This window comes from Alexandromys fortis, unplaced genomic scaffold (genome assembly GCF_014885135.2).
Source record: "Alexandromys fortis isolate MF-2015 unplaced genomic scaffold, M_Fortis_MF-2015_v1.1 scaffold_268, whole genome shotgun sequence".
Taxonomy (NCBI): Eukaryota; Metazoa; Chordata; class Mammalia; order Rodentia; family Cricetidae; genus Alexandromys; species Alexandromys fortis.
The window spans coordinates 1,447,640-1,460,189 of record NW_026068141.1 but is presented as its reverse complement, the minus strand read 5'-3'; the positions used below and the strand labels follow the sequence as shown (position 1 = coordinate 1,460,189).

General features: G+C 43.6%; 1 protein-coding gene across 3 annotated transcripts in view; it reads right to left on the bottom strand.

Annotated features, from left to right (window-relative positions):
• Nucleotides 1–1,181: 1,181 nt before the first annotated feature.
• Mrrf (mitochondrial ribosome recycling factor) overlaps nucleotides 1,182–12,550 on the bottom strand; it is a 68,354-nt gene continuing 56,985 nt past the window's right edge. For all 3 annotated transcript variants that reach the window (XM_050126802.1, XM_050126800.1, XM_050126801.1), the window contains one exon: nucleotides 1,182–1,536. In XM_050126802.1, coding sequence (XP_049982759.1) covers nucleotides 1,459–1,536 — 78 coding nt within the window. In that variant the 3' untranslated portion in view covers nucleotides 1,182–1,458. The remainder of the gene's footprint in view (nucleotides 1,537–12,550) is intronic.

Below are 12,550 nucleotides of genomic sequence, written 5' to 3'. Positions count from 1 at the left end.
TCTGGGCTGAGTGCAGAACCTGTCTACAGTATTCACATCTCAGCACTGGTTGGTATGTGGGGAATGCTGCACGCGTGTTACAGGAGTGTTCATGACGAGCATGTGAGGACAGCAGGAAAATGGTAAGGTTTTACCTGACATCGCTGGTAGGAATAGACTTTGGAATCAGAGAAAAAACCTTTTTCCGTGCTTTGTTGCTTGCTAGCTGTGTGACACTGCTTGAGAAACTTTACAACTTGTGGAATGAGGCTGATAATGAAAATGAAAAAGCTCCTTAGCCAAATGTAGAGGCCTGTGTCTTTAATCCAAGCACTTGGAAGGCAAAGGCAGGAGGATCTCTGTGAGTTGGGAATAAAAAGGAGAGGAGGGGAAGGGAGGGAGGAAAGGGGAGGGGAAGGGACGGGAGGGGAGAGGAGAGGAGAGAAAAAGAAAAAAGCCCCACTACTTCCTATGCCACTGTCTGGGGGGGGGGGATTCCTTACCTTAACACAGGCATGTTTGCTTCTATATCTGTAAGTGTAGGTAGTACATATATGTTTAGTTTCTTTGGAAGAATGCCTTAAAATAGTTTAGCTCATTGTGGTCTTATTATAACTGAATAAATAAAAAATGGTTGTAGGAGAGGAGAAAAAGACTAACTTTACATTCAAAGCCATGCTAAGGTGAGCTAGCTTAGCAGAAAAGTCATTTGGTGCCAAGCCTGAGAGTCTGAGTTCTAGTCTTAGGTCCCACAAGGTGAAAGGAGAACTGACTCGTGGGAGTTGTCTGACCTCTATATGAGCACTATGGCATGTGCCTTTATGTGTGCACATATGTGCATGTATGCACGTGTATGTGTACAGAAACACAAAAAAGAGGTGGGGCACAGCAAAGCACCTCAGGAAGACAGGCTCATTTACCAAAGAAATGTTGACAGAGGGGGTGGAACGACAGAAAGAAAAGCAAAGCATTAGGTGGGCAGCTACCAATTTACTCACAACATAAATACACGGACGACTTCAAGCGTTATTCTGTGTCATTCTCTTCAGTAAATTTGTCATTACAGATGGCTTATATGTGAGGAGCCCGTGAGCTCAAAATGGGGCCGAGAGTAGGGGCAGGGAGATGCCACACTGAACTCAGTCCTCGTGGAACGGCAGTGGGATGACAACCCAGAGGCAAACACACTGCTCTTTCCTCTGTGGCTGTTATTTTCCCAATTTATTTAGGTTTGCTCATTAGCAGTCAGAGTGAGGCCCACATAGTCCAAAGGAGTTGGAAATGAGGGCAGGGTCTGATTCACCTCTGGAAGGAAGCAGTCCTGTGGTGACCTCAAAGCCAAAGTCATTGCCACACCAGATTCCAAGGAAACAAGAGATTGGTGAGTCTGAGCCCCTGTGGTGGAACAGCAGTGACAGCCTCCTGTGGATGAGCAGGGGAGTGGCAGGTGTCAGCTTGTCACCTAAGCGGTGACCAGATTCATCCAAGGAGTTCTTTGGTCTTTGCTGCCAGGTGCCTGTCCAGCTCTGCGACTGTGTCGTCGGCCATCTGGCTGATCTGCTAGAACAAAAGCGAAGTCTGGTGACTGAAACATGCAAACTTCACTGAGAAATAATGACGGAGACAAAGTTCCTATGAACTGAGTGCCACCCGGGCACTAAGAAATGTGTTCTCAACAACAGTCAGGCAAGGGAGATGAGACTATTCCCTTTTCAGATAAGAAAAACAAGGCAGACCATTTATTCAGGGTGCACAGTCAGAAAGCCGTAATATCAAACTTTAATACACAGTAACCTGATTCTATAAGCCAACATTTAGAACTGTTATACAATACAGAAAAGTCAGCCAAGCTGTGGCCTAATAAACCCCTAGGGCAGTGGTTCTGACACTTCCCAGCGCTGCTCCTCATGTGACTGTGACCCCCAACCGTAAAGTTATTTCGTTGCTAAGTCGTAACTGTAACTTTGCTATGGTAGGAGTTGTGATGTATCTGCTATGGACCCCATGAGAGAGGTGCTGAAGTCCCTGTGTGCCACAGCCCAAAGGCTGAGAACCTCTGCTCTGGAATGCCTTACACTTCAGCGACTCCCTTTCAGAGAGGCTTAGATGACCTGACAGGAAGAATGGAAGACCCAGAGCTAGAAAACCCAATAGACACAAAAATGCAAATGACAAGCTACACCTTCAGCTGTCATTGTTAACTAAACTTGCTGCTCTAGCTGCTAATTACAACATTCAGAGACTGCACGCCACAGTGAATGAATGAGCTCCCTATCACAGGGAGAATTCAAATTGATGCAAATGCTCATACTATGTAACCCCCAAATATCTCAACTGGGAAAATACTCAGCGAACATGACCCAAACATAAAATTCTTCTCTTATTCTAATTATGGGTGCTCTGGCTACGTGTATGTTTGTGCACCATGTGTGTAACTGGTGCCTGAGAGGCCAGAAGAGCATGTAAAATCCTCTGAACTAGAGTTACGGATGGCTGTGGCCCACCATGTGAGGGCTGGGAATCTAACCTGGGTCCTCTGCAAGAACAGTCAATATTCTTAACCACATAGCCATTTCTTTAGTCCCAAGTTGTTGTTTTTTAAGTTTTTATTTTATTTTATTTATATGAATGTCTGTCTAACATGTATGTGCCTGATACCTGGGTGTCAGATTCCCTGAAACTAGAGTAGGAACCGCCATGAACACGAACCACCATGTGGGAGCTAGGAACCAGACCTGGGGAGAACAGTGAGAGCTCTTCATCAATGGACAACTTTCCAGCTCCTAGCCTCCAAATTCTTAAGTTCTAGGTATAAAGATGTCTATATGGGCTTAAACATTTTTTTATAATTTATGTGTATATGTGTATGCCTGCATGAGTTTATGTGCACTGCATCGTAAGTGTAGGTACTGAGGAGGTGATAAAGCTGGTCAGATTGTTAGGAACTGGAGTTACAGAGGTGACGAGCTGCCTGAAGTGGGTGATGGGAACTGAACCTGGGTCCTCTGTAAGAGCAGAAAGCACTCTGAATTGTGGGACAAACTCTCCAGGGCCCCCTCCATGCCAACTTAATTTTGAATAATGAAAACAAGTAGAAAATCTAAAGTTACAGTATGGGGGAGCAAATGAACACATACAGGCATCACAATGGTTGTCAAATTCTAGGAAGAGAAAACACATTTGATTAAGACCCTAGCATGGGTTACATTTGTAATAATAAAAAGCATGTTTTTTTTTTTCTTTTTGGTTTTTCGAGACAGGGTTTCTCTGTGGTTTTGGAGCCTGTCCTGGAACTAGCTCTTTTAGACCAGGCTGGTCTTGAACTCACAGAGATCCACCTGCCTCGGCCTCCCGAGTGCTGGGATTAAAGGCGTGTGCCACCACCGCCGGGCTAAAAAGCATGCTTGAATAATGCTTCAAGATATTCTTACATCTTAGAGACATGTTCATGCTATCTTTCAATTAAAAAAACAATTCAATATAGAAACTTCATATATATATATATATGAACTAATCTATAAAATATCTAAACAAAAATTACAGACTTTAAAAAACTAAGCTGGGCATGGTGGCACATGCCTTTAATCTCATCACTTGGGAGCCAGAGGCAGGTGGATCTCTGTGAGTTCAACGCCAGCCTGGTCTATCTACAAAGAGAGTTCCAGGACAGCCAGGGATATACAAAGAAACCCTGTCTCAAAACAAAACAAGCAAACAAAAATGCCACTACCAAGAAACTAAGACACTTGCCATTTTATTAACTTTTATTAAACATTTTTCATAATATCTTCCTTCCCCTTCCCACCAAACTTCATGTTCTTTCTCTCTCCCTTTACCACTCTCTCAAAAAGGAAAAAACAAAAAAAAATCAAAACAAACTAAAAAAAGCAGAGAAGAATAAAAAGAAAAGAAAACCAATAAGACAAAAAACAAAAAGTGCACCCCTCCACTCCAATTTAGTGCTGCCTGGCCAGTCACTCCTGGACATGGGACACCCCTACAGTGTGGCTGATATACCCAGTGACACTCCATTGGAGAAAACAATTTTCCCTTTTCCAGAAGTATCAACTGCTTCCTGGTTGGGGGGGGGGGGCTCTGTGCTCACTCCCTCTTCTTGGCACTGGACTCTGTGGTTTGGCCCTGTGCAGGTCTCATGCCTGCTGTCAGTCTCTGTGACTCACATGCCTGCTGTGCTCCTTGGAGTCACTCACCACCTCTGTCTCTTAGTCTTTCTGCCCTCCTCGTCTGATAAAGACAACCCTCCAAGGACTGAGCGCCCCACTCTCTGCACTAACCAGTGTGGCTCTCTGCGGTAACTACCATCTACTGCAAGACGCTTCTTAGATGGGGGCTGAGCAATGCTCTGTTCTATGGGTATTGCAGGCAAATATGTCATTAGGAGCAATTTTATCCTTTAGCAGAATAGTAACAGTAGGTTTCACCCTAGGCCCATGGCCTATCTAGTCTCAGTTTCCGGGTTTTCATCACATGAAATGGGCCTTGAATCAAAAGCAAACAAAAACAAAACAAGGGGAATAGTTTAGTTACTCCTACAGTGTGGTCACTACGGCATGAGTAATTCTTGCAGGCAGCCTCTGCTGTAGGTCACAGGGTTTGTAGTTTGATGAAAGTGATACTTTTTCTCTTCAGGGACAATGCAAAGTACTTTCCTGCACCATGAGACTAGTGGCAGGGGTGAAGCTTCTAGCTGGGCACCACCTCGATTTACACGTTTGATGACATAAGTTGTCTTCAGCAATAGGGCCCTACCATCAGGGTATAGAGAGTAATCAACAGTCTGAACAATAACCTGTGAATTTTTTGGGGGTGGGGATGGGGGACTGGTCTATGGGACCTTTTTCGCCAATGACTCAACAAGATGTAACCCACTCCTGACTGGCATAAAATGTCTTTTACTTGGTGGCATATGATGTCTAGTTGGAGCACTGTCTCCCTCATTATACAGCGATTTCATTTAAATTTCTTTCATATATATATATGTATATATATATATATATATATGAAAATCTTAACATTCTTTTAGTGATAGGAAGATAAAAGGTTATTTAGGTTTGTACTGGTCATATCCCACCTAAGACACAGCACATATCAAGTTGTCAGGAAGTATTTATTAACAGAAAAATTATTAAAGGTCTTTGAATTTTTCGGTAGCAAGTATGCATGCCTTCCTAAGAATAAAAAGATGTTTTAGTAGGTGCTGCAGTCTCCCTTCTAAGTCTAAATGGGGTTGAGATGGAGGCAGGCAGCACTGGCAGGAGGCTCTGAGGCAGTGTGCAGATCTGTGTGCTCAGCATCACAGCAGCTGCTGGACATCTTTATTTGCCGACCACAGGCCTTGGCCAGGAATTAGGAACTAAATACATGGCTTGAAAGAGCAGGAACTAAACAGGGCTTGCAGCAATTGGTCCCAGGCAGGAAAGCTCTCACCATAGCAAAAACTACACATTTTTTAAGCTGGAAAAGCACAACTCCTGGGACTGCTGGATGTTCTAGAAGAATGGCAGTTGCTCCCTCTTCTGTAGTCAGTCACAAATGTCTGAGACGCTTCTGGTCCCTGGAGCTGTGGCCAGGGTTAGTGGTCAGCAAACACCAGCACAGCCAAGGGTGAAGGTTATCAGGGTAGAAGGATTGAGAAATGGAGGGGAATACCCAGGCTAACAATCTGTTAACACGGGAGAATATGAGCAAGGGACATTTCATCTCTAAGTCTGTTTCCTCACCCATCAAGGTGCTAGAGAGGTGCTGGTCCCTTCCTCAGCTAACAGTTAAGTAAATATAGGGCTATACAAGCTTGCCATAAGCATATTATTTTATGCAAATGCTGGCTGTGTTACTGTGGCTTTTATCACCACTTTCTGACTTCAAGCTAATCCATCAACAAAAGTATTTACTAGCGTTCTAGCAGCTGGTGAGTACAAAAGGCCCCGGCACAGGTCACCTACAGGCTCACCATTTTCATCTTTATCAGGCTCTAGAACACTGATGATTAATGGTATCACCAGCAGCAGCAGCAACTCCTGCTGCTGAGTACTCACCACATACAGACACTGGTTAACGATCCACATGGCACATGAAATGCTGCTGTCTCCTTTAGCATGTTTTCACCTAGCAGCTACACAGGAATTTCTACTGTATAAAATCTTTCTGTTTCTGTTAACTCATTATTAAAATTCGACCATCCCACAAAACCCCTATAAAGTGGACAGTTATTGTACCCATTCTACAGAAAACTAAACCAAGGTAATCTTGGGCAAGATTTCTCAGCCCAGTCTGCTCTACCCACTAACTTACTAACTTCTTATGTGATGTGGTCTCCTGGCTGAGAGTCCTACTCCACAGCACCTGGCCTCTTCCTTCCTCACCCTAGCCATGTTGTGCTAGGGTCACTGAGAGGGTTAGTTCCATTTCCTTTACAGTCACAAGGCCAGGCACCACAGTGCACAAACAGAGTGAAGGTTATCAAGGACCATCAACATTGTTCACGTTTAAGCACATGTGTCTTCTGATCCTCCGATCACTCTTGTGAGATGGGCACAGACCATTCCACTTCACAGATGAGCAAAGAGACTCACAGGCGGGTGAAGCCTGTGCTCACTTTCACAGCTGGGTGGGAATGCCTGACTCCAAAGCAAGAAGCATTTCCACACTCACACTGCGCCTTATAAAATTAAACACCAGGACCACTGCCACCACTGTGTCTCCTGGTTACCAGTTAAAGAGCATGGAAGACTTGAAGGACGCAGCATGGGGTGACAGGAGCACACCTGCACACAAGTCATCCTCATGAAGACCAACTCAGCCAGTGTAGCCCCCAGCCTGCCGCCCGCCTGAAGGAGCCCTCCCCTCCTTGAGCTTCAAGGCACCCTGCTTCACTCATTCCAGAGAGAGCTGCTTCTCAGAGAAAGACGGCAGTGAAAGGATCTTGGCCAGAGCCACTGGCAGCTTCTGCCAAACGCTTTAATGTTCAGCACGCCCATTTATGGCAAACTAAAATGAAGGTACCACAGCAGGCTGGCAGATGTCAGGAGTCCTGAGCAGGAACATCCCTGGTCCTGCATCAGAGCTGGCCTGGGTTAGGGGCTGAGGGAGTCAGGGATCAGATGCAATGACTGAGGACAGAACCTATAGCTCAATCATTTCAGTCTTACATATCAAAGATGAAAGAAATATTGTTATAAAAATATTTCAAAAGATTCTGACCACCAAAGAATTTTGAAAATGATTTTATAAGAAAAGGTTAATTCCATACAATTAAAAGGCTGTTCACAATCCTATCACTGAAATAACTTCTGATATTTTGATAACTACAAGCTACCCATCTTTGTATGCCTGTGTATCTTCAAAACTTCTTTATTAGACTTACTCATTTTATGTGTGCATGGTTTTCTGTTGTTCGTTTTTTTTTTTTCAGACAAGGTTTCTTTATGCAATAGCTTCAGTTGTCCTGGAAATCACTATGTAGATCAGGCTTGCCCAAACTCATCGTCCCAAGTGCTGGGATTAAAGGCATGCACCACCACTGCTCAGCATGTGTATGTGTTTATATGCATGTATGTATGTAGACCACATATATGCTTGGTGCCCACAGAGGTCAGGACCCCTGGAACTGGAGTTACAGATGGTTGGGAGCCACCATATGAGTGCTAGGAAATGAATCTGGGTCCTCTGTAAGATCAATCAGTATCTTAACCACTGAGCCATCTCTCCAGCTACAGCTAGTCTTTATAAAAATGTAACTGTAATACTGCTGTATAGTATACTATTTTAAAAAATAATACATTTACCAGTGTAGTGGCACACACCTTTAATCCCAGAATGTGGGAAGCAGAAGCAGAAGCAGGTGGATCTGAGTTCTTGGTCTACAGAGTGAGTTCCAGAACAGTCAGGACTACAGAGAAACCCCATTTTAAAAAAAGTAAATTAATTCTAAAAAAATTTTCATGTCAATGAAATCTTTTCATAACTCCAATATAGATTCCAATAACTGGAATTCCAATGGACACAAACAATGATTTTCAGAAACTTGGTTCCTAGTTTTCTATCATTATACATAACACACCAATGACACATACAGCCCCGTAGATTAAGGCTGACAATTTCTCTTAGATATGTTCCTAAGTTATAAATCAGAAATAAATGGTTTGGGCATCTGTCATACTATCCTTTAGGAAGGCTATAAAGATTTATAAGAACAAACAAACTATGAAAGAGGATATAAAGCTAATGGTTTTTCTAGTTATAATCTCTCATGGCGGTCAATAAATGCATAAAAATAAATTCAACAGTAAAAATGTAAAATACAACATAAAGGTGTGGATGGCCTTAGGAAAAAAACAAAACAAAAACAACTGCAGGTGTTTTGTCTGTATGTTTGTGCACACGTGTGTGCTCGGTACCCAGAGAGGCCAGAAGAGGGTGTCAGATCCCCTGGGGCTTGAGTTACAGGTGGTTGTGGCTGCTGGGAACAGGGTCTCTGGAAGAGCAGCCAGTGAGGTTAATTGTTGAGCCACCTCTCCAGTTCCCAGAATGACTTTCAGTTTGGTTAATTTTAGTGTGTGACTTTTTTATACTAAAGTTTATTTAAAAGTAAACACATTTTAAAAACCATTCCTCTAGAGTGTAAAGATTATTTGAAGACGAACAAAAAATTGTGAGCTCGAATTCAAATTTTAGTTCAGCAAACTTTTAGTTTAGACAGTAGACACGTCAGAAATCCTTGTGTCCCAGAGACTACATGAGGTGTGGTGGACATGCCTCCAATCCTTGTGTCCCAGAGACTAAGACAGAAGGACCACAATGAATCTGAGGCCAGCCTGGGCTACATTATGAGTACCAGGCCAACTAGGGCTACACAGCAAGGTACTGTCTCATAAAAACAAAAACCCAGTCTAAATGTTAGCATCTAGAAGGAGAATAATCTGGTGTGGTGGTGCCTACCAGCTACCCCAGCATGCACAAGGCTGCGGGAGGAGGATCAGGAGTGTGAGTCCTGCCTCAGATACAGAAAGGCAACCATGCAACTGTGACCAAGAAGAGAGACAAACAACCACACACATACTCTAAACCTGAAGTGGCTTTAGAGACATAGATGAAGAACCTTACAAACAAGGCATTTCTGGGCTGGAGTGGAGCTTAGTGGTAGAGCACTTACAAAGTGTATGTGGGCTCTGAGTCAGTCCCTAGCACAGAGGACAAACACACAAGCAAACCAATGCATTTCTCTAGTCATTGATCTACACTTGGCATGTCTCACCCCAAGAAAACACAAAGATTTATAAGGAAGATATTCACTGTAACTTCTGTAACCTCACTCACATAATTCTTTAAAATAAGTTTTTTAAAATAAAAATATCTACAAGCAGAACTTCTAAGATATATGGACACAAGATGAACTATTTAGCAATCATTACGTTATTTGAAAAATATTTTCATACACGTAAACAGTGTCTTTATTAACAAGTTAAAATTAAAACTGGACTCAAGTGTGTGTGTGTGTGTGTGTGTATACACATACACATATATATTACATACTCAATATTGCTTAAAACTATGTGTTGAGAAAAGTAAAGGACTATTTCAAAATGCTAAGTGACACCTCTGAGTTCATGGATGATTCTCTTCCACACTGCTAAACAGTCTTCACATTTTACATTCTTTCTAATGAGCAGCTATTACTTTGATAATTAGGAACTAAGAAAAAACTTAAACTGTGAAGCAACAATCAGCCAGCAGCTTTATTATATAAAGCAAAGCAAAAGCAAAACTAATAGCGGAAACTCCTTTGGTGCCATCCAAATAGAGACAGGAACACACTGCAGAGTGCACAGGGCCGCCTCCATTGCTTCCCCACCCAAACTTCAACCACACAACTGTAAGGGAAGGTAACAAGAGGGTAAGAGTAACACGGAAATGATATCTCTTCAGCCAGACCCTGACACTGGAGAGGCGGCAGTACAGTGCACAGCCTGAGGAGCCCACGGAGACACTGGTCACCTCTACTGTATTGTCAGTGAATGTCTCCATTCTGTGCCACGGTAATCAGACATCAGTTCAGTATCAAAGAACAAAGAATTTCAGTTAGAAAGAATAACAGAGTAGGAAGCAGTGGTAAAAAAGTAGAATCTGAAGAGGGTGGGAAGCCAGTGGTTGAGGGAAGACTTCTGTCAAGTTCTCCGTCAAGTGTGGTTGAACAAGAGCGCTGATTCTCTGATTGTTCTTCCTCTTCAAGGAGCAAGGTCTCTGCACTGAATGAGGAGTCTGATAGCTTGACAAGTTCACAGCCAGGAAGCAGCACAAGGGCCAATGTCCACTGCAGAGATGGAATCCCCTAGGATACCGAGGAGGATCAGGCTCTGAGTCCTGGTCGGTGCTCAGAGGACAGCTTGATCAGTGACTGTCCCTCTGAGCCAACACAGGAGGGCAGGAAGACAGCAAGAGGGGATATTGGGGATTAAAATGTGAGGCATCCTAATGACACCTTTAGCATTGTAGGAGCCCTTTCGAGGGAGAAATTTACCAAATTCTTTTCACAGAAAAAAACAGACCCCAAGGGTCAAGTAATTTCTCCAAGGTCACAGACATTTGCTGCAGAATGACTTTTCCTTTTGGATTGCAAGCTTCTGGTTCTTCCCAGTATGCTGTTGTAGAATTAGTAGAGAAACACTTTAAAATACATGTTTCAAAGCTGGAGAGGTGACTTAGTAGTTAAGAGCACTTACTGCTCTTTCAGAGGATTCAAGCTCAATTCCCAGCACCCACATAAGTTGCTTTAGCTACTTGTAACTCCACTCCAGGGAATCTATATCTTCTGGATTTCGTAGGCACTTGCATTCACTTGTATATCCCCCACAAAAACACACACATATACATAATATAAAAAAATCTTTTAAAAACACCATTTCTAGGAAATACACTAAATCAGAAGATGTAAGAACGATGCCCAGGAACCAAAATTCCCCTAGGTGATTGCTGGCTGACCTACAACCAGAATGCTAACTGCTGGTTCAAAATGAGGACAGTGATTCACTCCATGCCCCCCCCACCGGCCCCCTAACAGTGCTCCTGCTCTGTTTGCGTCTTCTTTATGCACCAGTCATACCCCATCTTTTTCCAGCTTTCCTAAAATGATGCACTGTGAACACTGCAGCTGAGGCCTATCAAACACTTTGTATGGCATTACTCATTTCCTTTCCTAAGTCCTGATAAATTCCCCGTCTTGCCTCTGATATTGCCTCTTGCAGTATTCTCTACCTGGCCACCATGGTTACTTTTCCTAGGCACACATGTGATCTCATTGTTTGAAAAATGAGACCTTTCAAGAAAGTTACTGGATAAGAGCTGCCTGGGAAGCACTAAAAAATTCCCGGCACCACTCCAGATTCACCAACTTAGTATCTGGGAGCAGGCCTCAGATACTTGCCTGGGGGTGGGGACAAGTGCACATGTATGTGCTCAAGTGTAAAAACCATGTTTTCATCAGTCACTCCCTACCTTGGGTTTTGGTTCAGGGTCTCTCACTAAACCTAGAGCTCACCTTCAGCTACGATGTCTGGCCAGTGAGCCCCAGAGTTCCATCTCCACACTCCCACCCTCTGCTGGGAGTACAGGCAAGCACTTCCATGACCAGTTCTGCATGTGGGTTCAGAGGGATCTAACTCAAGTCCTTGTTCTTGCACAGCAAACGTGTCACCGGCTGAGTCATCTCCCTAATTCCTAGACCTCTTCATTTTTCCTAAGGATAAAATATTATTCATCAAATGTTCATATACACCCTTCACACTCTATGAAGTAAGTAGATACTTCTCAGCAGCAATACTATCTGGCTTAGCCAATGAGAAGGGACTTGATCAGGTCCCTGAAATGAACTTAGGTGGTTGGATTTATAGTCCTGGCACCTACTGTTGCCAAGAAAGGATGTTCTGGGCACTTGTTGACACTGGAAGATTGTGATATATAAAGCAAACTTGAGCCCGATCTGTGGTCTGAAGCTGAGCTCACAAGTCCAACCTAGAACTATCTGGCCCAAGCTGGCCCACAGAAAGGAGACTAAGAAATGAAATCATCCAGTTTTAGGCAGCTGGTTATGCATCATTATTGTGGCTCCTGGTTACTGACACAGATGCATAGCCAATGTGGAAATGCTCTTGACATTGTTCACATTCAAATTCCCCACCTGGTATATAAGACCTTTTAGGATGTGGTCACTCTGTTTTCTTACTCATTGCCTTGACTAGGATTAAGCCCTGCTGGTCCAAGTGGAAAATGTTCTTTCCATCACCACACTCTGCTCTTGCTGGTCTACATGGCCCTGACCTTTTACTACTGCACTCCAGGGCACAAAGAGGACACAGCAACTCACTCCTCCACACTCAGAAAGCTAGACAGCAAGGCAGGCAGCCCTAGGTCTGGATCCCATCTCTACCACTATCAGCAAGAGCTTGAACAAGTTCCCAAATTTCCCCAACCAGGTCTCCTCACTCTCCTCTTACAATCCTGCTGCTGTTTCAGCGGTGGGGACTGAATGCAAGGCCTTGTGGATGCTAGGCACTTG